At 44.6% G+C, this 25,638-nt stretch overlaps 1 protein-coding gene across 3 annotated transcripts in view; it reads left to right on the top strand.

Annotated features, from left to right (window-relative positions):
- Positions 1–19,305, top strand: part of ZNF398 (zinc finger protein 398) — a 28,796-nt gene extending 9,491 nt beyond the window's left edge. For all 3 annotated transcript variants that reach the window (XM_032643463.1, XM_032643464.1, XM_032643465.1), the window contains 4 exons: positions 863–989; positions 1,533–1,646; positions 11,916–12,029; positions 13,426–19,305. In XM_032643463.1, coding sequence (XP_032499354.1) covers positions 863–989; positions 1,533–1,646; positions 11,916–12,029; positions 13,426–14,570 — 1,500 coding nt within the window. In that variant the 3' untranslated portion in view covers positions 14,571–19,305. The remainder of the gene's footprint in view (positions 1–862; positions 990–1,532; positions 1,647–11,915; positions 12,030–13,425) is intronic.
- The last annotated feature ends 6,333 nt before the right edge of the window (positions 19,306–25,638 follow it).

The raw sequence follows: 25,638 nt of genomic DNA, 5'->3' as shown, positions 1-25,638 counted from the left end.
CGTGGCAGGATTTCTCTAAATGGTCACTGATACTTAGAAATAAGCTCATATTTAAGAATAAAACTGTTGAAAGCTGTCAGGCAGGAAAAGGAAGAGCTAGCCATTATGATGATGGCAGAAGGAGAAGAGCTTCACACTAGGTGATAGTGCCCATACTTGGTGCCTTAATTCCCCAGGCAACTCTTGTATTTCTTTCCAGAGAAACATATCCATTTGCCTGTGGATAAGCTCCTAGCTTTAGACAGAATTGTGCTGGAAGGTGGGAGGATTCTGTCCTGTATATGACCATTCCCTTCATGAAACCTTGACTCCAACTAGGCAGAATCTATAACTGTTCTCTGAATGTACTCTCCAGTGTTCCATGCTTAAATGTTTTTCCCATTCACATTAGGCCTGTTTATAACCTACCTGTCTTTTAGGACTGGCCAAAGTCCCATCTTTTCTAGACTCATCCCAACCCCATTATAGCTCTGTTGCCAAAATTTCTTGTCCATGTCATTAATTTGAGTACAGTCATATGCTCCTTTTAGGCAGAAACGATATATTTATAACCTTGGTGCTTAGGATAAGCCGTGTACTTGATGGATATTCACAATATGTAGAGTTCTGTGAATTAAATCCTGCTTTGCATTTGTACCTACCTCTGTGAGTGACTGTTTACACTCTCCTAGAACTCATAGCCCTAAAGTTTATCACAGTGAAAACACTGTCAACTCTTGGAGGTTAGATTTGTGTCTTAAATATTGCCTGTATCCTTTCAGCATCTCACATAGGTTTTTTTGTAACTAGTAGGCATTTAGTAGAGATTTATTGAATGGTTAAGTTGCAGTGAGAGAAACTAACCCCAGTGTTGTAATTTCAGGTGCCTGTGACATTTGATGACATCTCCATCTACTTTTCCACTCCAGAGTGGGAAAAATTAGAAGAATGGCAAAAGGAACTTTACAAGAATATCATGAAGGGCAACTACGAGTCGCTCATTTCCATGGGTGAGGCTAAGTTGGCATCTTTTTAATGAGGTGACAGCAGCTCCATGAAGTCTCAGAATGGTCCCTTTTCCTCCAGTGTCCTCATTTTCACTCTGTCCTCACACACCTCTGGTTCCAAGCGAAAGATTTCCAGGTCACCCTTGCTAAATAGGAAATCATGATCTCTCCTTCTGCCAAATCATGGGACAGAGAATGAAGTTCAAGGTTATGGGTTATGGGTGTGCCAGCTGCAGTGGTTTCCATAGTATCCTTCACTTTGAAAGGGCCTTGCCTCTCTTCCTTGAGGCACACTCACTCTTACTCCATGGAAGTAGCAGGCGGTGCCCAGGTAGCACTTTCCCACACCTCACCTCTCCTCTTACCTGTTTCCTAATAGATAGCGTCCATAGTTGGAGGTGAATGGATGGGGGGAGGTGATCTAGACTCTAAAAGAAATTCCCTGGGCCTGTGCACCTCACAGCCTTCAGTTCAGCTTTTATGGCCATCAGTTGTCATCCTCATTTATCACTTTGTCATACCCTCTTTCCCATTTTCGTCTCCTAGATTATGCCATGAATCAACCTGATGTCTTATCTCAGATTCAGCCAGAAGGGGACCATAATACAGAGGACCAGGCAGGGCCAGAGGAAAGTGAGATTCCCACAGACCCCACTGAAGGTGAGTGAGAGAAGAGAGTATCCACTCCTTGTCTCCCTTTCCTGGTCAGAGATGATGGCTCAGAACTAAGGTAAGTAGGGCTTGGGGCTTCTAGAGCCTCTCGGTCCTAAAGCAAGTAGACTGCGAATGGGTCATCAGGCATTTAAATAGAGCTTAGAGATAACCTTGTCCAAGGCCTTCGCTCATCAGTACCACACACATAAGGGCTATTGAGGGAATGTGTGCCCAGCTGTTCAGAAGTGCTAAGGGGCTGGGAGTCTGCCTGGTCCCTCGGGGGCGCACTTAACTGGCAGACCCTGATGGCATCCACCTGGGAAAAGTGGATTTTGCCCAATTTGGGAGCCAGCTATCATTAGTTAACTCTCCCTAGTTTTTTTGGTTGGCAGCTCCTTGATATTGTGTGGGGAAGACTGCTAGTCAAAGTCCAGTTGTATTATTTCTCTCAAGTCCCACCTCTGTTATCAGAAAAATCTCATGCAATTTTTGTTCTCTGATAGATAGAAAGCTCACAGAAAATTCATCCTCCAGACGTGTCTATTAGATGAACTTCTCTGACAACCCACCCCCGCCCCATACACTGTTATTTTTTCTAACATTTTATTATGAAAATTTTCAAACAATCAGAAAAGTTGAAATAATTTTACAATGAACTCCTAGATACCTATCACCTAGATTCTATCACTAACATTTTACTGTACTTCCCTATTACATATATATCCATCCCTGCATCCCTCTATCCTTGCATCCCTCTATCCCTGCATCAATACATCTTATTTTTCATGTATTTCAAAATCAGTACAGATATCAAAACATTTCCCCCTAATTAGTTCAGCATGAATATCATTTACTTAGAGTTCAATATTTGTTTATATTTTTTCTTTTTCTTTTTTTTTAATAAATTTATTATTTTTAGTTTTGGCTGTGTTGGGTCTTCGTTTCTGTGCGAGGGCTTTCTCTAGTTGTGGCAAGTGGGGGCCACTCTTCATCGCAGTGTGCGGGCCTCTCACTGTCGCGGCCTCTCTTGTTGCGGAGCACAGGCTCCAGACGCGCAGGCTCAGTAGTTGTGGCTCATGGGCTTAGTTGCTCCACGGTATGTGGGATCTTCCCGGACCAGGGCTTGAACCCGTGTCCCCTGCATTGGCAGGCAGATTCTCAACCACTGTGCCACCAGGGAAGCCCTATATTTTTTCTTTTGATGTAAATTTTTCTTTTTAATTTAATTTATTTATTTATGGCTGCGTTGGGTCTTCGTTACTGTGCGTGGGCTTCCTCTAGTTGCGGCGAGTGGGGGCTACTCTACATCGTGGTGCGCGGGCTTCTCATTGCGGTGGCTTATCTTGTTGTGGAGCACGGGCTCTAGGTACGTGGAGTTCAGTAGTTGTGGCACACGGGCTCTAGAGCGCAGGCTCAGTAGTTGTGGCCCGCAGGCTCAGTAGTTGTGGCTCGCGGGCTCTAGAGCACAGGCTCAGTAGTTGTGGCACACGGGCCTAGTTGCTTCGCGGCATGTGGGATCTTCCTGGACCAGGGCTCGAACCCATGTCCCCTGCATTGGCAGGCAGATTTTTAACCACTGTGCCACCAGGGAAGTCCCATTCTCTGAGTTTTGAGGAATGTATATTATCTGCTACCCACTATTTTTAAGAATGTGTAGGTGATTGTATTTAGGCAGTGTAACAGGTTGAATTTTATTAATCTCTATATCATGGATATAAATAATGAGTCTAGAATCATATCACAAGTAAAGATGGGTTATTTGATTGCAGAAAAATTCATTACTGGAAGTGGCTCCTTGGTCACCTTTGTTAGGTACATGACATAGTCCTCAGTGAGAAAGAATGAGTGTATCATTTTATTGTTTGGGGATGAATGGAAAAGGTATAAATAATTTGGCTTTGAGATTATATATGAAAGTTTGATTTAGCTTTCATCTTGTCAATTTATTTTTACCTTGGTTTTTAAGAGTCTGTTTGTGGGGGACTTCCTTGGTGGTCCAGTGGTTGAGACTTTGCCTTCCAGTGCAGGGGTGTGGGTTCGATCCCTGGTTGTGGAGCTGAGATCCCACATGCCTCGGGGCCAAAAAACCAAAACATAAAACAGAAGCAATATTGTAACAATTTCAATAAAGACTTTAAAAAATGGTCCACATCGGGCTTCCCTGGTGGCGCAGTGGTTAGGAGTCCGCCTGCCAATGCAGGGGACAGGGGGTCGAGCCCTGGTCTGGGAAGATCCCACATGCCGTGGAGCAACTAAGCCCGTGCGCCACAACTACTGAGCCTGCGCTCTAGAGCCCGCGAGCCACAGCTACTGACCTGCATGCTTAGAGACCGTGCTCCACAACAAGAGAAGCCACCACAATGAGAAGCCCATGCACCACAATGAAGAGTGGTCCCCACTCGCCGCAACTAGAGAAAGCCGTGCACAGCAAAAGACCCAACACAGCCAAAAGTAAATAAATTTATTTAAAAAAAAAAAAAAAAAAAATGGTCCACATCAAAAAAAAAAAACTTGAAAAAAAAAAAGACTCTATTTGTGGGTAGTCACCCTTTATACTTTAATACATTTTTATTTGGAGTTAACAGTGTAAGCATTGCATTTATTTAGTACTCTGGTTTTATTCTTTAGAGTTTTAGCTTGCATTGGTGATTACCAACCTAGATATTTACCAGAACTTGAGGATAGAAATCATATAATTTGGACTGATCAATATATAGCCTTTAAAAAATTCATGTGTTTCTAACCTTTAGAACCCTTAATATTTTCCTCCTTTTAGGTTTAATTATATTTTAATGCCTTTTTATTCATTTAATTCAGTTGTTTTCTTTTGGTTGCTCAAATTGTCAACAGGTGAGAGGACTTTTAAACTATCTGCTGTGTCTCCTGTGTCCTTCTAGTACTGCCTCAGTACTCGTTTTCTTAAAAAAATATGTTCCAGGCTCTGTTGGGATTTCCAAGACTTCTCCTAGGCCCAGTAGTTTGCTGGGAGGACACACAGGACCCAGCATATAGTCACGCTCAGGGCTGAGATTTATTACGGTGAAAGGACACAAAGCAAAATCAGCAAAGGTTAAAGGCACTCAGGGCAAAGTCTGGAGGGAACCAGGGGCCAGCTTCCAGAGTCCCCTTTCCGTCGAGTCTCATAGGACACACTTAATTCCTCCAGCGATGAGTTGTGACAACACGTGCAGTGTGTTGTCTCCCAGAGAAGCTCTCTGGGGACTCAGCACCCAAGGCTGGTCACGTAGGCACCCTCTGTCTGGCATGTACCAAGATTCCAGACTCCCAGAAGGAAAGTGGATGTTCAACATAAACCACACTGTTTGTACAAACAGCTTAGGGCCCAGTGAGGCGCTCAACATATAGGAAAGCTTGATATCAGCATAGGGAGCTATTTGCCAGCCAAGTGCCAGCCTTGCAAGCAGGCCTCCTGAGGATAGGCAGTCTCAGGACTGCTGTGTTAACAGGAGCTTATTTTAGATTTTCCTCCTCCCAACACATTAAAAAAGTCCTGGTTCCTTTCGGAGGAGAATAGTATTAATTGTCTGGTCATCAAGGTGCATAACAGACTGTCCACATGGATGCCAGGTAGATACTAATGCTGGGCCACTTTAGTGACAGAACTGATAAAGTATTTTTTTCGTAGATTATTCTTCACTTTAACCATTTATATTATTTTTAACATCTTGTTATTATAAAAAAAAAGATTCAAAACTTTTCATTTTTGAGCAAGCAGCTTCTCTCTTCTTTAACATCATCATGTTTGTTTACTTTTTTTTTTTTTTTTGGCCGTGCTGCGGGGCATGCAGGATCTTAGTTCCCTGACCAGGGATCGATCCTGGGTCCCCCAGCAGTGGAAGCTTGGAGTCCTAACCACTGGACCGCCAAGGAACTCCCCATCTTTGTTTAATCTTAATACACCTTGTAATTTTTATTAGACCAGTGTGTTTACATTAAAATTTTGATGTACGTTTAGAAACAGTTTTCTAAAATTATGTTTGGACTTATCCATGTTTCTTATAAAATAACACCCATAATTTATTATTGTATTCCATTTTAGAGCTTTAGGAAGAACTATGCATTGTAATTAAATAAAAATATGCATAGGTAGACTAGATTTGGGGATAGCAATAGTGCCATGTGGCACCCCCTCCTTTTTATGTCCAGATATCTTAGAATTAGTTTTATGCTCTGTCTCCATCGCCATCATCTGAATCTGATGAAGGAAAAGAGAAATTATTATTCCTCCTAGGGAACCGTCATTGATGTCTAGTATCTTAGATAAAACGGCTTACAGTTAGTAGAAAATAGTAATGAATGGGAGAATACAGAAAGATCTAAGCCTGAGCTTTCTGAAATTCGTCTTTAACTCTGTTACTAGGGCCAGAATACAGACGACCTCTGTGTGCGTGTGGCCATTATTTGGTTGCTGATAGTTTTAGTATTGAACTCCAATATTTTAGAATTCTTTGGAGAAAAGCCTTAACTAAGAAGTTCAGATGGAGTAATTACCAAAAGCTCATTATCTAGCCCTTCTTCTAGTTTGGAAGCCATGGACTGGAGCCAAGATTCTAGAATGACCTATAAGGAAGATAAATTCATTCTCAAACCTTGTAGTCCTGAGGAGACTTCTTTGATCATCATTGTTTTGGGTGCATCACCCTTACCTCCTTTATCACCGTTCACTCTAATCCAGCAAGGCCACCTTTTCCTAAACAAAATCAGCGACTAAAGCACATCCAAATATGATAGTCCTTTTACTTTATTTTAGCCTATTTGCAAACAAGAATTATCCTGGAAATAAAACTTAGAGGTTTTAACTTATGACACAAATACTCAATATATTCACCTGCTATGTTACGGTTCTATACCTATTTCACAAAAGGTGCAAAAGAAGTTTCTATATCTTTACCAATGGTAGTTTCAAGTATTTTTTTAATAATTTTATTGATTGATTGATTTTTGGCTGCGTTGGGTCTTTGCTGCTGCGCTTGGGCTTTCTCTAGTTGCGGTGAGCGGGGGCTAGTCTTCGTTGCGGCGTGTGGGCTTCTCATTGCAGTGGCTTCTCGTTGCAGAGCACGGGCTCTAGGCGCGTGGGCTTCAGCAGTTGCAGCTCGTGGGCCCAGTAGTTGCGGCTCGTGGGCTCAGTAGTTGTGGTTCACGGACTCTAGAGCGCAGGCTCAGTAGCTGTGGCTCATGGGCTTGGTTGCTTCGCAGCATGTGGGATCTTCCTGGACCAGGGCTCGAACCCGTGTCTCCTGCATTGGCAGGCGGATTCTTAACCACTGCGCCACCAGGGAAGGCCCTGTCAAGTATTTTTATTTTCTGCTTAAGAATTCAGATCTCAGCACCAGTTTTTGTTTTAACTGAAGCATAGTTGATTTACAGTGTTGTGCCAGTCTCTGTTGCACAACAGAGTGACTCAGTTATACACACACACACATTCTTTTTATGTATCCTTTTCCATTAGGTTTCTCACAGGATATGGAATATAGTTCCCTGTGCTATACAGTAGGACCTTGTTGTTTATCCATTCGAAATGTAATAGTTTGCATCTACCAACCCCAAACTCCCACTCTATCCCTCTCCCTCCCCGCCCCCCGCAACCACAAGTCTGCTCTCTATGTCTGAGTCTGTTTCTGTTTTCTAGATAGGTTCATTTGTGCCATATTTTAGATTCCACATATAAGTGATATCATATGGTATTTGTCTTTCTCTTTCTGACTTATTTCACTTAGCATGATAATCTCTGGTTGCATACATGTTGCTGCAAATCTCAGCACCAGTGTTTTTTTTGTTCTTTTAATTTTATTTATTTGTTTGTTTATTGGCTGCATTGAGTCTTAGTTGCTGCACGTGGGCTTTTCTCTAGTTGCAGTGAGTGGGGGCTACTGTTCATTGCGATGCGCGTGCTCCTCATTGTGGTGGTTTCTCTTGTTGCGGAGCATGGACTCTAGACGTGCGGGCTTCCGTAGTTGTGGCGCACAGGCTTAGTTGCTCCACGGCGTGTGGGATCTTCCTGGACCGGGGCTCGAACCCATGTTCCCTGCATTGGCAGGTGGATTCTTAACCACTGCGCCACCAGGGAAGTCCCTCAGCACTTGTTTTAACTCACTTAGTTCATAATACCTTCGTATACATCCCAGAACCTCAAGGTTCCAGCTGCTTTTCAGACAGTGTGGGGCCTTACTTGTTTAAAACATACACACACACACACACACACACACACACACACACACACACACACACACATACAATAAGATTTCCTCATAGCTAAAATGACATTCAACCAGTGTAGATATTAAAATTTTATGTTTTCTTTTTGAAAGCCTTTCTATTTGAACTACCCCTCAAACCTAAAACCTCAGCATTTATCGACTCCCTCTTACCTGATCACTATTTTCAGTTTTTCTCTCTTCTGTGGCTTTCTCCAAAGCCTGCTGCTTGCAGGAACCAATGATTTTACTCTCATTTGTGTCTCTTTAAGTATCCACTGTTGGGATTCCTCAGGCCTGTGCAGATGTGCTCTGAGTGCTGTTGTGGTGACTGGGCCAGTAGTTGCCCTACCGTCACCAGGCAGGTGACTGCATGAGGCCACCTGAGTATTCCAGTACTCCTGCTCCTTTTATTTCACTTCCAAAAGGTCCTCAGTTATACACCCCCACCACCCCCACCAAATGTAGTAGACACAACCATATTACATGCATTCAGTTACAACAGTGCTAAGACCCAATTATTTGATAAAATAAATATTTACTTAGTTTTACTGATCTAGTAAGCTAAATGACCAGAGGAACTTTACCGTCATTATTCAAAAAGAAGGGTTACCTTCCTGGGGTTCCCCAAGTTCAGTGAAGACATACTGAGCCAGTGGCTGTAATAACAATAGCCACTCGCATTTCTGGAGAACTGGCTTGTTCTTTTAGTCCTCCGTAGCTTTTATGGTTGGCTGCTGACTAATATTGTAACAAAAGATTGGAAAGAATCCAAATGCCTATCCATAGGAGACTCTTGAATAAACAATGGTACAGCTACAAAAAGGAATGAGAAAGCTGTCTGTATACGGCTACAGACAGATGTCCACAATATATTGGTAAGTAAAAAATGAAGGTACAGAGCAGTTTGTGTAGTATACCTCATGGAGAGGGAAAATACAAAGGTGTACATATGTTTGCTTATATTTTTCCAAGAAACAATGCAAGATTAAAACAAAAACCAATGAGAATGGCTGCCTATACAGGGAGGGAGAGATTAGAGATGGAAGCTAGACCTCTCTGAATGTACCTTATTTTATAGTTTTGATTTTGGAGCTTTGTAAATATTTTACATTAAAAAAACGTAAAAATCAAACACACACTGAAATAACTAAACTGTATACCACAAAAAAAATCTTAAATTGAGTCCATATTTTTGTTAATAATATTAGTATTATTTTGAAATGTACATTCAGATAAAGCAAAGATTATGTAGTATCGTTAGGAACCAAGATTCTCAGGATAAGAGGGAAAAGATACAAGCATAAAATCAAAGGATTTAATTAAAGCCCTGTAATCTTAAATATGAATCATAAATATTAATATAAACTCATGACACTTTCCTTTTTCTAAAAGGTATGTATTTTATAGCTTTGTCCATTGAAAAGACCTAGAAGCAGTGACAACCTATTAGCAGTTAGCATCCTTATCATCCAGCTTGTTGTCTCTAAATCCCGTTTCTCAGAGAGATTATTGATTGTGTGCTTGGAGCAGGAAATGTACAAGATGAACCTGCTCTAGTTTTTCGTACCAGAAATAAAGGAACCTAGATGTCTGATGTTGTGAAAAGATATAGAACTGATCTGAAGGGGCTCCCGCTGGCCAAAAAAGGGACAATTTGAGCGTTAAAAAGAATAATGACTTGAACTTATTTACAAAATGGAAATAGACTCACGGACAGACTTAAGGTTACCAAAGGGGATAGCCGGGGGAGAGGAGGAGGAGATAAATTAGGAGTTTGGGATTAACACATACACACCACTATATATAAAACAGATAAACAACAAGGACCTACTGTATAGCACAGGGAACTATATTCAGTAATAACTAAATGGAAAACAATCTGAAAATATATACATATATATGTATAACTGAATCACTTTGCTGTATACCTGAAACAAACACAACATTGTAAATTAATTATACTTCAATTTAAAAAATGGTTAAAAAAATAATGGCTGCAATGGATTGAAACTCATCCAGTGTATAGCATTCTATGAGTTCATAATGATAAACTAAAGAAAAAAGTCAAAACCACTTAAATCACATTTGGAGGTTCTAGAGCACTAACTCATTATTCAGAAAATTGACGAATGAAGCAATTAAGCATTTTAAAAGTCTCATATTTTTGATGAATAGACAGTTCATCCTTCGGATGTCTGTTAAAAGATCCACTTCGTTACACTCAGTCTCTCACTGCCTGTTTATATATGTGTGTGTTTATGAAATCTTGGAGAAAAAAAGATAAGGTTGGATTATGGTTAATACACTTCAGCCTTGTAGCTCAAAGTAGGAAGTTGGAAAGACAAACTGCCACGTGTGCAAAAACCTGTATTTTTCCGTCTGTCTGCATAAGCTGACAGTCTTTTGGGCCTTAGTCTTGTCCAACCTCTTATTTCTCCTTTGGGTGTGACTTTAGATTTCAGTGGTCTCTAACAGATTTGAAAGGCATCAAGCAAAACACCGAGTTCTAAAAAAAACAAAACACTGAGTTCTGTTCATTTGCTAGGAATAAAACCATAACCTTCGTACAAGGCTTTTTTCATAAATAATATAGAGAGCTTGAATTTATTCTCCGGACCCTGTCAGCATGCCAGCTTGTCCTTTTAGGCCAAAAAAGGCTATATAGACCTCGGCTGGAATAGCAAGCACAGCTGTTTCTGTACTGACCAAATGAGGCATGTTATGTGCAAAGCCTTTAGAGGCTGTTCTTTTTTTCTTTCCAAAAGAATCCCCAAGGCCTGAGGGACTTGCAAATACTATTCTCCCCACTCCCAGTGTTCAGGAAACAATAACCTATATCATTAATAAGTAGAAGTAATATGATCTCTTGGAAAGAACCCAGAATTGGGAACCTGAAAAATGTTTCTGAGCAGTCAGATCTGTGCTTAAACCTAACTTTGTAATTCTGGAAATGTATTTTTTTTTAAAGGATCAATTTTATTTATTTATTTTTGGTTGTGTTGGGTCTTCGTTGCTGTGCACGGGCTTTCTCTAGTTGCGTCGAGCGGGGGCTACTCTTTGTTGCGGCACACAGGCTTCTCATCGTGATGGCTTTTCTTGTGGAGCGTGGGCTGTAGGTGCGTGGGCTTCAGTAGTTGTGGCACGCAGGCTCAGTGGTTGTGGCTCATGGGCTCTAGAGCACAGGCTCAGTAGTTGTGGCGCACGGGCTTAGTTGCTACGTGGCATGTGGGATCTTCCCGGACCAGGGATGGAACCCATGTCCCCTGCATTGGCAGGCGGATTCTTAATCACTGTGCCACCAGGGAAGTCCCTGTATTTGTTTTCAAATTAACATTTTTTTTAAAGTTTTTGGTTCATCTTTTTTTTGTGTGTGTGTATTTTAAAGCAAATCTTTTTTTTTTTTTGTGGTACGCGGGCCTCTCACTGCTGTGGCCTCTCCCGTTGCGGTGCACAGGCCCAGCAGCCATGGCTCACGGGCCCAGCCGCGATCCTCCCGGACCGGGGCACGAACCCGTGTCCCCTGCATCGACAGGCAGACTCTCAACCACTGTGCCACCAGGGAAGCCCCTAAAGCAAATCTTTGATAATATAGCTTTTCACTGTAAATACTTCCTTACTGGCCGTTTACTTAACCTCTGAGGGCCCCCCCTACTTAAATGGAGAAAATATTCCCTGCTTCATTATTTCATAAAAAAGCTGTGAGAGAAAAAGGTGAAAATACTTTGAAAGTAAGTGTGCTAATGAAATGAAAGGTACTACTAAATCTAGATTATTTCAGAGTGTCATCTCTAATATAAAAATTTTGATTTGTTTTGAAATGGGCTCACCGAAAATAGTGACTCAAGGTGAGTCTATCATGTAAAGATTCATAAATTTGGTTTCATTTTGAACGGGTTCTCTAGATGTTATATGCATTTTTTAAAAGGCTAGTTTCATTTTGTTGTTATAGTTAATTAGAGATAAATATTTGGGCAAAATGTAATATTCAGCAAACCAACATGATTATTTCCACTTTCTGAGTCAAGCCCTGAAGGCCATTCTCTTCCCCCACAAACAGAGCCTGGCATTTCAACATCGGATATTCTGTCTTGGATTAAACAAGAGGAAGAGACCCAGGTCGGCACCCCACAGGAGCCCAAGGAGAGTGACATGTGCAAAAGCACCTATGCCGGTGAGTACTGAGGCGCCCAGACCCAGCTTATGCCAGGACCACTGAGAAGAAACGGCAGAGGAAGTCGGGTTGTGGATGCAAGGAAGTGGGTGAGGAATGAGGAAAAGGGGGAAAAAAGCGTGTTCAAGTAAGTTAGAAATGAAACGGAAATCAAACCAAGATACATTTTAAGTGAGAAAACATACTCTTAAGTGTAAAGACAAATTAGAAGTGTCCGAGGAAGAAAAACAAGTGCATACAGATGCACCAGAAGTATGAGGATGGGGAAGGACAGAACATTTGAAGAGCATGCAGAAAGGACAGAACAAAGCTAGGGGGTGGGAGAGACAAGCAGTGGAGACAGCAGTGTCTTGGGAGAGGCACAAATGGGAATGTTAATGAAGAGCTCTCCCTCAGGAAGAACAGTGACATGAGAAGAAACACGCGTCTTCTAAGACATTTAGCACCATCTATATTTTGCCATCTGAACCAGAAGAGAATCTCAAGGTCAGAAGAGACATGATCGTTTATGCAACTTAATGCAACCTGTTTAACTTCTATGCTCTGTGCTTAGACCCTGGGGGAAAAAAAAGACAGTTTCTGCTCTTCAAGAAGTTTATATTGGGGACACACATATCAGTGCTAGGCATGCCTATTATTAAATGTCAAGGGTGAGTGGGATAGATGACTTGTATACAAGAAATAAGAAGTTCGGAGAACATCACATCAGTTTTAGTTTAGGTATTTAGATAAGGCCTAAAGAAGGATGCAAAGGGACTTCCATGGCGGTCCAGTGATTAGGACTCTGCACTTCCACTGCAGGGGGCTTGGGTTCCATCCCTGGTTGGGGAACGAAGATCCCCGCAAGCTAGGATGTGAAGCTAGAATTGGCCTTAGAAAATTGGTACTATGTGGTTGGGTATAATCTGGGAAGATGGGAAGAGAGGAGATGCATTCTACAAAGGGGAGGGCAGAATGATTAAAGACATATGAGCAGAAATGTGTACTTTATTTTCCAGGAAAGTAAAGAGACAGCTAACTATAGTGAAGGCCTTACCTGGCAGAATACAAAGGAACAAGATTAGATAAATACGTGATTTTAGGCCTAATCACAATAGGCAACAGAGAACATTTCAGAGCCTGTGAGCAGAGGTGAATCATAATGAAAGTAATGCTGGGAAGATTGATGCCAGGGTTCTTCCTGTCCAAACGGGGAGCGCTGAAGAGGTTCGGTAGTAAATTCTCCGACATTGGCCTCGGGGACTACAGACACCCTGGTTATTATCTCAGCCCTCCACTGACTTCCTTATCTGGGCCAATGGGAGCTCAGAGCAGCCTGTCAGAGCTGGGCAGGGACACAGGAGAGTTGCTGGGACACCTGTTGTCGACAGGTGTGACTCTGAGTCCTTTCTTTCAGACGAAGAGCTTGTCATCAAAGCTGAAGGCCTCGCCAGAGCCTCCCTGTGCCCCGAGGTGCCCGTCACCTTCTCTTCTCCACCAGCGGCATCTAAGGATACGTTTCCGGACGTGGCCTTCAAAAGCCCGCAGTCTGCGCCCATGGCACCGTTTGGACGTCCAGCCACCGAGCTGGCCGAAGCTTCTGAGGGACAAGTGACTTTCACTCAGCTGGGCAGCTACCCCCTCCCGCCTCCGGCCGGGGAGCAGGTGTTCTCGTGCCACCACTGTGGCAAGAGCCTCAGCCAAGACATGCTGCTGACCCACCAATGCGGCCCCACGGGGGAGCGCCCGGCCCCCTGTGCCCAGTGCCCCAGGCACTTTACCCCGCATGCCGACCGCGGCCCGCAGCCGCCTGCCAGCGAGACGCCACCCACCTGCCCGCACTGCGCCAGAACTTTCACTCACCCGTCCAGACTCACCTACCACCTTCGGGTCCACAACAGCACCGAGCGCCCCTTCCCCTGCCCCGACTGCCCCAAGCGCTTCGCCGACCAGGCGCGCCTGGCCAGCCACCGGCGAGCCCACGCCAGCGAGCGGCCCTTCCGGTGCGCGCAGTGCGGCCGGAGCTTCAGCCTGAAGATCAGCCTGCTGCTCCACCAGCGGGGCCACGCGCAGGAGCGGCCCTTCTCCTGCCCTCAGTGTGGCATCGACTTCAACGGCCACTCGGCCCTGATCCGCCACCAGATGATCCACACGGGCGAGCGGCCGTACCCCTGCCCTGACTGCAGCAAGAGCTTCATGCGCAAGGAGCACCTGCTCAACCACCGGCGGCTGCACACGGGCGAGCGGCCCTTCAGCTGTGCTCACTGCGGCAAGAGCTTCATCCGCAAGCACCACCTCATGAAGCACCAGCGCATCCACACGGGCGAGCGGCCCTACCCCTGCGCCGAGTGCGGCAGGAGCTTCCGCTACAAGCAGACGCTCAAAGACCACCTGCGCTCGGGCCACGGTGGCGGCTGTGGTGGGCATAGTGACCCCTCTGGACAGCCGCCGGACCCCCCGGGCCCCCTCCTAACTGGGCTCGAAACCGCTGGCCTGGGCGTTAACACCGAAGGTCTAGAGGCCAATCAGTGGTATGGGGAAGGGACTGGAGGCGGGGTTTAGTAAATCTCTCTCCTTTCAGGGTTAGCCGTGCTGGCGGCGGGGCAAGAGGCAAGCCCAGAAGCCCCTGCACCCCGCTAACCCGGTGGTAATGCCTGCCTGGCACGTCAGTGAATTTGGGGTCCTGTGCACTTGACTAGAGGTGTGCTTGAGTTTCGGAACTTCACAAGAGCCGCACATTGTGAAACCCAGGAAGACCTGGAAGAGGGCCCAGCTTCCACATCTTTCAAAAACATTACCTAAGCAGAAGTTATAAGAATGTTGCAGAGAGGTTGGAAAGCAAGATTCGGCCTCTGTTGATCCATCAGTACGTAGAGTCAGGTGCGTGGAAGAGCCTCCAAGGCTTGAAGCCCATTCTGCGGCAGAGAATGTTTAACTGAGCCTTTCATCACCTCCTTGATGGTAGGATGGTTCTGGAAGAAAGTGCCCAAGCCTGGGCACCACTCCTGTTCCTCCCAGACAGTGGCTCCAGTTGGCTCACATGCTTGGGTACTGTCTCTCCCGAAACGATGACTCAAGACTGCCTTCCTAGGTCTCCTAGATTAATTCTTCTAATATATTTTGTTTAATACTGGATGAGCAAAAAAATTGACTTTTAAAACCTTAAGGAGAACAGTCCTTTCACCAGCTTAATTTGAAGCATTCAGGCTTTTACTGCCATTTAAACTGCTAGAAACTTTTGCCGGGGTCCTGGTTAAAAATTTGGGAGCAGCATTCTCAGCCCCAGCTTTAAAAGCTAGAGATCCCCGAGAAGTGACAGAAGAGCCTAGAGTTTGTGCCTGAACCATGTTTCTTAGAGTCACTTATGTTGTATTCTTCCTTATTGTTTCCAAGCAAGCAAGCTGGCTTTTCCATTCCCAGCGTCTGATATTCTGACTGTCATCAGCAGGAAAGGTCACAGCACTTTCCAGAAGCATTACAGAGTTTTGGAAAGTGCCAATGGACTGTCACCTTTCACTTCCTCAGTAGTGAGATGATAGTTGCAATGCCGCTTTCTTGAGCCAGCAGAGTTTCTGTTCACCACCCAACCCCACCCCCCGGCGATGGGCAGATTGAGGGACTTCGTAGGCCCCTGAGAGCTAAGCACCAGGCGTGGATGAGGACAGCCTCTTCCTGCTGGCTTTGCTTCTGGGGACCTTGGCTACCGTGTGTTCTCTTGTCAGGGTCAGTCAGTCACCTGGGAGCATCTGAGCCTGGTCCCATTCCCAAGTGGCTTTGCAGTTGGGCCCCTTTCCCTTTACAGATCTCAGATTTTCATCTGCAAAATGAGGCTGGTGAAAGGAAAAAAAGTGAACCTTTAGAATTAAAAAAAAAAAAAATTTTGTACATTCCTTCTCCTGCCAAAATCCTATCTCTATCTCTGGCTTTTATCCAGGCAAAGCAAAATAAGACAGCAAAATCAAAGCAGCGACATTCTTGCTGAAACTTGACTGAAATCAGTTTGATTTGTTGTTTTACTCTTGCTTGGAGACTGAGGTAGAAGACAGAGAATGCAGAAGTCCTAAGTCTTGGGCAGAAAAGTTGTTTGTACCTGTACTCTCCTGTCTCCCCTGAATCTTCCTGAGATGGCTGTGACAGGGTCTGCGAGTATTTAGACAAGACACTTTCTTGATGAAATGATAAGGGAAGGACTCATTTTTTCCCTTATCACCCAGCCCAAACCTCACCCTGCCTAGTTATGTGTAACTACACTAGGAAAAAAGTGTCACCCCCAGCTAGCTTTGCTCCTGGGAAAGCTCTGAACATGCTGATCCTTAGGATAATCACATTTATAGAACATCTGTGACATGCTCAACACCAAGCATCATGGGAGGCCTAAGAAATGTGTATGAGACCTATTCCACTGTCATAACTTATAGTCTAAAGGCAAGGGTATGGGACAAACCAAGAGAGATGATAAACAGAGCCCTGGCATATGGGATTAAGAGTTTTCTAGCTAGAATCTGGACCCATACCATGGAAAATTGGGGGGTTCTGGGGATCCCAAAACCAGGGTTCCAGCTTTACTGGTGACCCACTAGGAACCTGAGTGTGAGATCCAGCTCTGGTTTGTATCCTGGTCTTCCTAATGAAAAGGAAGAAGAGTCAGATCTCTGTGTGGTGAGGTCCCTTTTCTGAACAGATGGATTTGAGCATTCGCCAGGGTTTGCTGGAGAAGGCACTCCTACACTAGGTGTGATGACGGATGAGATGGAAATTCTTCTTTACTCAGAGGTTTACTGAGGACACAGAGCTTATTAATGAAAGAGACCTGTGGATTAAAATGCTGCAGATAGGTCCCACAGTCCCTTTTGCAAGGAGCTGTAGCCAGCAGGGGCCCGCACTTTGGCAAGAAGTGAACAGAGTTCAAATACCAGTGAGGCAAGAGCCGTGAAGCTGAATGAGAGGGAATGGGCAGCATCATGCCAGAAAGATGGAAGTAGATGTTATCCAGTCCTCAGCGCTTGAACAGACTCGGGGCTCAGCTACTGTACACTCTGGTCTCCTTTCCCTCCACCAGTCCTCTACCAGGTAGAACTCCAGGCCAGCTCTTAATTCGAGTTTGTTTGCTTAAGATTCAAAAGTGGATAAGTAAAATAGACCAGTGGAAAAGATAAGTCCAACAGAGAGGTTCCAGTGTGTGGAGAAACGTGGTCCATCAAGGGCTCCTGAGACAAACCATACACCTAACAGTAACTGAGAATTGGTCTTCCCGACCAGACACAGTGGGAAAGAGGAAAACCTAGAAACGTGCTCTTCGTCAGTCTGCCCGCTGGGCTGGGAAGTCTGTACTATCACATAAATAGGCACCATCTCCTTGGAGTGGATCCAGCTGTTGACTGTAACCAGATTCACTCTTTGCTTACTAGATTTTTCATTATCACCGTAAGATGAACCTCTGGCTCAGCCACAGATGTGAACATAAGTGGAGTTGATTGTCCAGAAAGTGAAAGAAGACTCTGACCTTTTCTGCTGGGTATTTGTTACTGGAACACCATGGCTGGGCTCTAGCTACTTTACGTAACTTCCCAGCAGAGCTTTACATAACTTCCCTCATCGTTAGTAATAGTCTGCGGACTTTCTGTTGGGGGACTCTGCTGGGCTTCTTTTTGGAGCATTTTAAAATATTTGGGCGTCCATGCCTATCTCAACCAGGACCAGACCTTATGGCTTACTAGGGAGTAATAAACGTTCACTGTCTCAGTTGGCAACGGTCTTGTTGACGATAAAAGAGGGCCCGAGTTCCTTTATCTGTTCATTCCGACTGGGATGGAGAACCCAAATTTCTGCTCAGGTTTCCACTTGAGGAGGGGCCGGGCATGCTGTCCCACAGCCACATCCCACATTGTAGCTTCTTAGACAATAAAGAGCATCCTCCTCAGCTGTCTGAGGGCTGCTGAGGAGCGATGAGGAAAAGCAAGTCTCCCCGAAAGGTTCTCACAGACCAGGGACTCTGTTATCATCAGAGATATGTTCTTTCTGTGTGCTCGGTGGACACCTTTGACCCTGTTCCCTTCACTCGACAAAGGAAGCAGTCTTCTCGCAGGGTTTTACACAGAGGACATTCTTCGACTTGGGAAGTGTCAGGCTCTTACAAGCAAAAGATCCTCAAGTTAGGGCAACTTGGTGGGAGATGGGAGTAGGGAGTGCTTGGGCCTTGTAAGGACATGCCATGTGGGTTAGTACAGCTTAATGGCTTAAAGCAGGGACTAGATTCAGACCTAGGTTCAAGTCCTGACATCATAAGAAGTAACATATTATTTAGCCATCCTAAGCCTAGTTTCCTTATCTATAAAATAGAATGGTGCTATGTCTTGGAGGTGTCAGGGTTTGGGGGGAACCTGTGAAAGTGCTTAGCACAGGGCCTGGCACACGGAGGTGTCAGGGGGCAGCCATCAGGAAAGGTGCAGGCCCAACCAGAGAGGGGAAGGTGCAGAGAACTGAGGTCGCTCTGCAAAAGCACGTGATTGCTTGATGACAGCTTTTGCCTTCCATCTTTTGCTTCCATTTAGCCTGTTCGTTTACTCTGCCTTTTCTGTATCTCCCGGCTCCCAAAAGTTTGTGTGCGCCATGACACCAGGTGGTTCTGATTCTCTTGACTTTTCTTAGTTCACACTCTAACATGTGGGATTTGGCCCAGCTCCTCTTTCTATACCAGGCCACAGAAGTCTCCATCCAACCCTTGGACTGGCTGCCCTTGGGTTACATGCGCATCTTGGTTCAGTCAGCTGTAGTCAGGCAGGAAGGTCCCAGATCCCAGGATCTGTGGGCCTGGTAGACTGACATGGGAATGGGCAAACGGTGGCACAGTGGGGCATTCCTAGTACTGCGAGGAGAGGAAAGACTCTGTTTCACCTGTATCAGGCTTGCTTGAAAGGCTTCTACTTCATCAGCACATCCTAGACCAGAGCTCATGGCCCCTGCGTAAAGGACCTGGAAGGTGCTGTTTCTGTATCTTGCAAAAGAAGTAATTTGTTACTTTCTAGGGTGTTATTCCTCCTTTCTGTCCCAGCTCCACTTTCTTTTTAAATATGTAACTCTGGCCATAATTCTATTTATACACACATACACAATGACTTCTGTCAACTTGGTCAAATTGCCTCTTCAAGACAAAACATAATTCTGCCCCTTAAGACCAACTGCCCACTGAAGAATGCAGAGAGATACAGTCAAATCAGAGAGGCCTCAAAAGTACTGCGCTGCAATGCTCTTAAAATTGCCAGGTTACATTTCAAATAAAATATTTGGTAAAACCTCATTGGGCTACGTGGCTTTGTGTCTGCTATTAGCAAAGCCGGTATTTACTGTAAAATCTTGAAGCTGGTCTAAAAGTTAAGCTTCCCAAGAACTGGGGCCATGTCTTCTTTTGTATTCCTTTGGTGCCACGTGCTGTCAGGGACGTGGATGCTTGACGAACAATTGTGCAGTGGGAAGACCACCTGTGAGCGGATTACAGACGATTCTGGTTGTAGCTTAACATTCTCTACCTGCTTGGTACAGAGCAAGCCACTTAGACTGTGTAGATCTCATTTTCCTAATTCTAAAGGGCAGATTGAACAAGGTGGTAGTAGAAGGTCCCTTCCAACTCTAAACTCATAGAACTTAAGATTTTACTTCCCGGTCCTGTTTTCCTTGTCTGGTTTCTCCCCAGATTCTGCCCTACTGAGTGATTCCTTTGACACAGCAGAATCAACACCTTGGAGAGGTATGCGTTATTACAGATTAAAGAGTCTCATTCTAACCATACTATGATTACTCCAAAACCACACAAACTGACAGAATTCTAGCAAAACTATAAAATTTCGTTTCAATACACAGCATGTGTTTGACTGCACTTTTAAGCATAGGAAGACACACCAAAGTAATAGTTGTTCTAGGGTGCTGGGGTCATTCAGTGGTTACTTTTTCCTGTATATTTTATGTAATGTAAAACGTTTTGTATATAGCACTTCTAATGCTTTTATAAGAATAATAATTATCATAATGAAAGAGGTCCTGGAAAGGAAGTCAGGGAGCCTCTTGCTTTGGTTTTCTCACTCGCAGTGTGAGGCTAGTATACACTTTACCAAGTTTACCTAAGCTGTGGTGAGGCTCAAATGAGGGAAGGTCTTAAAAAGTGCTTTGAAACATACTGCAAGCCTAAGAAGAAAGTGTTGATGTAGTAGGTGCAGGAGAATTACTTGTTGATCCGTTAAACAGTTTCCTGGATGTTACTTAAATGATGCTTCTCTTCAGTCAAGACTGGGCAGTGGCTGTTTCTTCACTTCCAGTTTGCTTGCCTGTGCTGGGGGGAAGCTAGCCTGAGACTGCAATTTGGGAAGCAGTGAGAGAACAGAAGTACGTGTGAGCAGAGACTGAAAAAAAGTTTGATGCAGAAAATATCAGGGTGACATATATAATGTGACCTATATAATGTGCTGACTTCTATCAGCAACTCAGGCGAGACAACCAGTTTTATGTATATGAGGAATTATAACAAATTGGAAAGGCAGGCACATTCCTGGAGAGATTGGTTTAAACAGAATTCAAAATTAAGGATGTATGTAAAGCTATGTACATCAAATCAGTTCTTGGCTTTGAGGTTATAGTTTAAAAAAAATTATACAAGAAAAATAATATCTGCAAGCCAACCTCAATGAGTAAACAGTAGAATAAAACAATGAACAAGAATAGTTTAGTCAATCATTTTTTATTATTAGTAAGTAATAATTTGGGATGTTTATGCCCCCAGGGAGATTTGTGGGGCTGAGACAAGGATCTGAGGAACAGCAGGGAGCCCTTCTTATGCTACTTTGTTCTTGGCCGGTCATTACAATAACCTGGGGAGCTAAAAAAAATATTTATGTCGGGGCTCACCCTGGCATGATTTGATTCATCTGGGATGGGGCCTAGATGTTTTGTTTTGTTGGTTTTTTTTTTTTTTTTTTTTTTTTTTTTTGCGGTACGCGGGCCTCTCACTGTTGTGGCCTCTCCCGTTGCGGAGCACAGGCTCCGGACGCGCAGGCTCAGCAGCCATGGCTCACGGGCCCAGCCGCTCTGCGGCATGTGGGATCCTCCCGGACCGGGACACGAACCCACGTCCCCTGCATCGGCAGGTGGACTCTCAACCACTGCGCCACCAGGGAAGCCCAGATGTTTTTTGTTTTTTTGTTTTTTTTGATGTTTTGTTTTTTAAAGTTCCCCCAAGTGATTCTAAAGTGCCTGCAAGTTTAGAAGATCATAGAAAGAGAAAGTGAATTATTGGACTGGAAATGACCAGTTAGCCTGCTTTCCCAGAACAGGGAGCTGTGGATTGAAGATGAAAAAAAGGATTTTTGAATCCACGATGGGAAGTCATAATTTGATTCTAGAGGCAGGACTCGGAAGGAAATAAGGCTATGGGAATGGTTGCTGAAAAAGTTCTGACTGATCTCAGTAGTTAAGTTAGGAGCTCCAGAGGCAGCATTCATTTCAGCTGTGCCCACTGCAGGCTCTGTCCAGAGACCTGGTATGGACAGGACGTTGCACGAGCACAGGTGGGAACAGTACCAGTGCCTGCACCGCCGTCCTCCCTAACCTCCATCATGGTGAGGCCAGCACCTCTGTGTAAGAGCAGTTTGCTGAAGAACTGAAAGGGACTGTGGTGACGTCATTACCAGCTCAGATTTAACAATAATACATGGTTCTAATACCTTATTTGTTGCTTTTAGAAAAACCAGTATTATTCTGCATGAACACTAGACAATTTTGAATGAGTTTTGACCATTTATAATAATCAGCCCAGGGACTTCCCTGGCGGTCCAGTGGTTAAGACTTCGCCTTCCAATGCAGGGGGTGTGGGTTCGATCCCTGGTCGGGGAGCTAAGATCCCACACTCCTCGCGGCCAAAAACCAAAACATAAAGCTGAAACAGTATTGTAACAAATTCAATAAAGACTTTAAAAATGGTCCACATCAAACAAACGAAGAAAAACCCCCAAACAAACAAACAAAACAAAAAATATATATAGTCACCTAAATGTTGAAGGGTTGCCCACTGAGAAGATTCGAGAGGCTGTACTGCAGTTATCACCAACATAAAACATGTCTTCTGCATAAAGGATTTCTGAGCCCTGGTCCCTGTGCTTAGGACTGTCGAGTAGCTTACTCAGTCACCAAGACGTCACATATCGAGGAAAGTGCCATAGAGTCATTAAGAACTGAAGAGAACTTCACTCATCTACTGTGTCGAGACTTGCAAAGAAAGTGATAGAATGCCTATCTGAAGTAGGCTGAGAATAAATTCAAGAGGGAAAAAGTAGTATTTTCTCCAAACTTTGCATAGGTATAAAGCAGAAATTTTCAGAAGTCACTGAGAAAGAGAGGGAGAGGGAGAGAGGGAAAAAAAATACGTGTGTGTGTGTTTGGGCATTTAAGTTTGAATTAAAATGTTGGCAGAAGGTGGATCTGAAAAAGGCAAGGACATTGAAAGCTCATTAGCAAGAGCAAATTGACCTTAAAACTGTATAATACAAAATATCTGACTGTGTTCCCCACATGAACACTTTCTGCGTCTTCTAAGTAGTCTGGGAGTTTATCACCTTACCCCCAGCGACCCTCCCCTTCATATAGTCTTGCCTCTGATTTTTAGTTATACTTAGGATGTCAATGACTCTGAAACCTAAGGTATTATCCTTCCTTGGAGGTTGGCATAAAGCATCCTAAAGTGAAGATAAGGAAGTTGTAACCATGGACATGTCAGTGGATGAGGAGAGCTTGAGGATTACATTGCAGTCCTTAAGCCTGCTTTTTAAACTAAGCAAGGAGCGACACTGAGGGAGAAGTGCAGATCTGGTTACCCTCTTCACTTAGCTAAGCGTGAATCTAGAGGGTTTCTTCCTCAAATAAAGCTTGTAGTTGTTGAAAGGACACGGAGTGCACAGGGAACACCAGGAATTAGGGAGTGGCAGACACGTGTGTTAGCGCTCCCCAGAGAAACAGAACCAAAAGGATATATAGAGATATATAAAAGGAGATTTATCAGAGGAATTAACTCATGCAATTATGGAGGCCAAGAAGTCCTATGATCTGCCAGCTGCAGGCTGGAAAACCAGGAAAGCAGTGGCGTAATTCATTCCAAGTCCAAAGCCCCAAAACCAGGAGCACCGATGTCCAAGGGCAGAAGGCGATGGCTGTGACTCCTCAAAGGAGGAGCAAATTTGCTCTCCCTCTGCCTTTTTGTTCCACTCACGCCCTCAGCGGATTGGATGATGCCCATCCACACTGGTGAGGGCATCTTCTCTAATCAGTCTTGGATTAAATGCTAATTTCTTCTGGAAACGCCCTCACAGACACCCAGAAGTAACATTTTACCAGCTCTCTGGGCATCTCGTGGCTCAGTCAAGTTCATGCATAAAATCAACCATCACAACACATAAATGTTCTGGCATTTTTGAATGCCGTCTCCTTTGGCCTCTCCTTTAGTCCAATACCCTGTCCTGAGCAGAAGCTATCTAATTCCTAGGTGAGGAGATGAGAAGCAGCCCATTCCCACCTGAGAGACTGAGGGCCCAGCCCCGGGTCCTTCCCCTACGAGAAATGTTTATTAACAATGATACTTGACATCTATAATCCACTTCATCCAGTTGCTTTCTCCTCCTCAGAAAGTTAGATAACTGCCTCAGAGTTACTCAGTAACTCACAGAAACAAGTCTGAGGACTGGACACCTCTCCCAGTGAGGGTCTCTCCCACCCTCGCATCTCTCAGCCCCATCAGCCTGTTGGTCACTGGAATCCATGGTCCATGGACAGCAGCCCCCTCCTCGTGCCCTTCTTGTTTTCCTTCTGGGACGTGTCCCCCAATCCCCCCATTCACCATGCATCTGCTGTATCCACTACTGGTTTTTGTGACCTGTGGTTGCTAGGGTTGGCAGTTATAAGATAATGCTAGTACCACGAAGCCTGTGCATTTAAATCCTGTTTGAGTTGAGTAGCTTTGCTCATATCTCATGACAGTGAACTGAACTCTGGCTGCCAGGGGTGAAAGTACGATGGCTCTGTGTGTGCAAAATTCACCCTCTGTGAAGAAGAAACGTAAAGTGGATATACTATGTGGTATCTTATTGTGTAAAAAGAGAAGTAGTTATAAGTAGTTTAATGCTTAGGAAGGGAAGTAATTTTAACTACTTTATATTGAAAAGATAGCTTAAACCCTTGGGACTAACCTAGCTTCTCTTCCACCTCTAGGAACGAGGGAAGATGTTGATGATGTATAGGTCAGAATGTGTGCTCTGAAATGTGTCTCACTGGTGGAAATGAGTTTACTTGGAGCTTTCCAGAGCTTTTACTTGCCAGTTTCCTCTAATGATAGTGACATGATATTTACAATCGGGGGCAGCCTATGGCCAAGGAACAGAGGGAAGAAAATCACTGACTTCTGGGAACATAACCTTTGCTAACCTGTAAGCTCCTTGAGAATAGTATTAAGTCTGTGAGATACTCATTCTTTATCCTGGAAGTATGCCTAGCAGAGAAAGTACTTGATAACTGTCCTTCTGAGTACGGTGCTCTAAGTACATGTCTCACTTGGACCAATAATGCCCTTTCACGTACTAAATGCAGTGGAACAAAAGAGTACTAGTCTGGGGTGGCTCTCTGGAAGGTCTGCCTCTACACAGGGCGATAATCAGCCTTGGAGATCTCTGTCTTAACAAGATAGGGACTAGTCATTTAGGAAGACAGACACTATTTTGAGGATAATTACAAGGACTTACCTTTTGGAGGTAATTACTTTTGTTGGGTGCCTATAATCACTGTTCTCATTTGATTTGTAACTGTGGAATAGACATTATTTTCTTCATTTATATATGAAGAGACCAAGTGAAGCTCAGAGAAGTGAAATTGCTCACAGTTACAGCTAATGAGTGGTGATTTGGGAATTTAAACTCAGGTATATCAAACTGCAAAGCCCACCCGCTGCCCAAGCAGCAGCTGGCACATAGTAGGTGCTCAGTAAATATTTGTGGAATGAGTGAATGAGTTTTCCCCTTCCCATTGCTTCTCCATCAGCCTATCTTGTCCTCTCCCCCGCTCCTCCTCTGACTTGGCCTGACGTTTCAAAGTGACGTTGACTTACATTTAAAGGTTCTGCTGTTAAAATACTGTGAGTGCACCTTACCTGGGAGGAAGAGTGTGGCCCTCTTCTGACACAGACCAGGTCACTTCTCTGTCATCCAGGCCAATGCAAAGGCCTGGAGTTGATCCAGGTAAATTTGGATTGAGAAGAGGGAGAGTGGGGAGGTGAAGGCTGCAAAGGAGTGAGGCAAGAGGAAAGGCCAGAACAAAGAGTCTGGAGACAATTGCCAATTTTTCAAAAGGGTCAGGTCCTTTGGGATGGGATCCCCAATAAATATTAGCCGAATTAACAGAAATCCAGCCCCAGGGCCCGCCTGCCTTGTTGGGGACTCTAGGACAGGCAGGTATGAGAGGCATACCCGCGCAGGGTCACTTTGGGGGCGGCGGTGGTCCCCTGGCCCCGGAGCGGCCCCGTTGGTCCCCGCAGGCGGGCAGGAGCTCGGAGGCCATTGGCTGGCGCGCGGGCGGCGGAGGGGCGGGGAGCGCCGCCGAAGGGGAC

This window comes from Phocoena sinus, chromosome 9, assembly GCF_008692025.1.
Source record: "Phocoena sinus isolate mPhoSin1 chromosome 9, mPhoSin1.pri, whole genome shotgun sequence".
NCBI classification, from domain to species: Eukaryota; Metazoa; Chordata; class Mammalia; order Artiodactyla; family Phocoenidae; genus Phocoena; species Phocoena sinus.
Note: the sequence above shows the minus strand (reverse complement) of the source record. Positions and strands in the feature narration are given on the sequence as shown.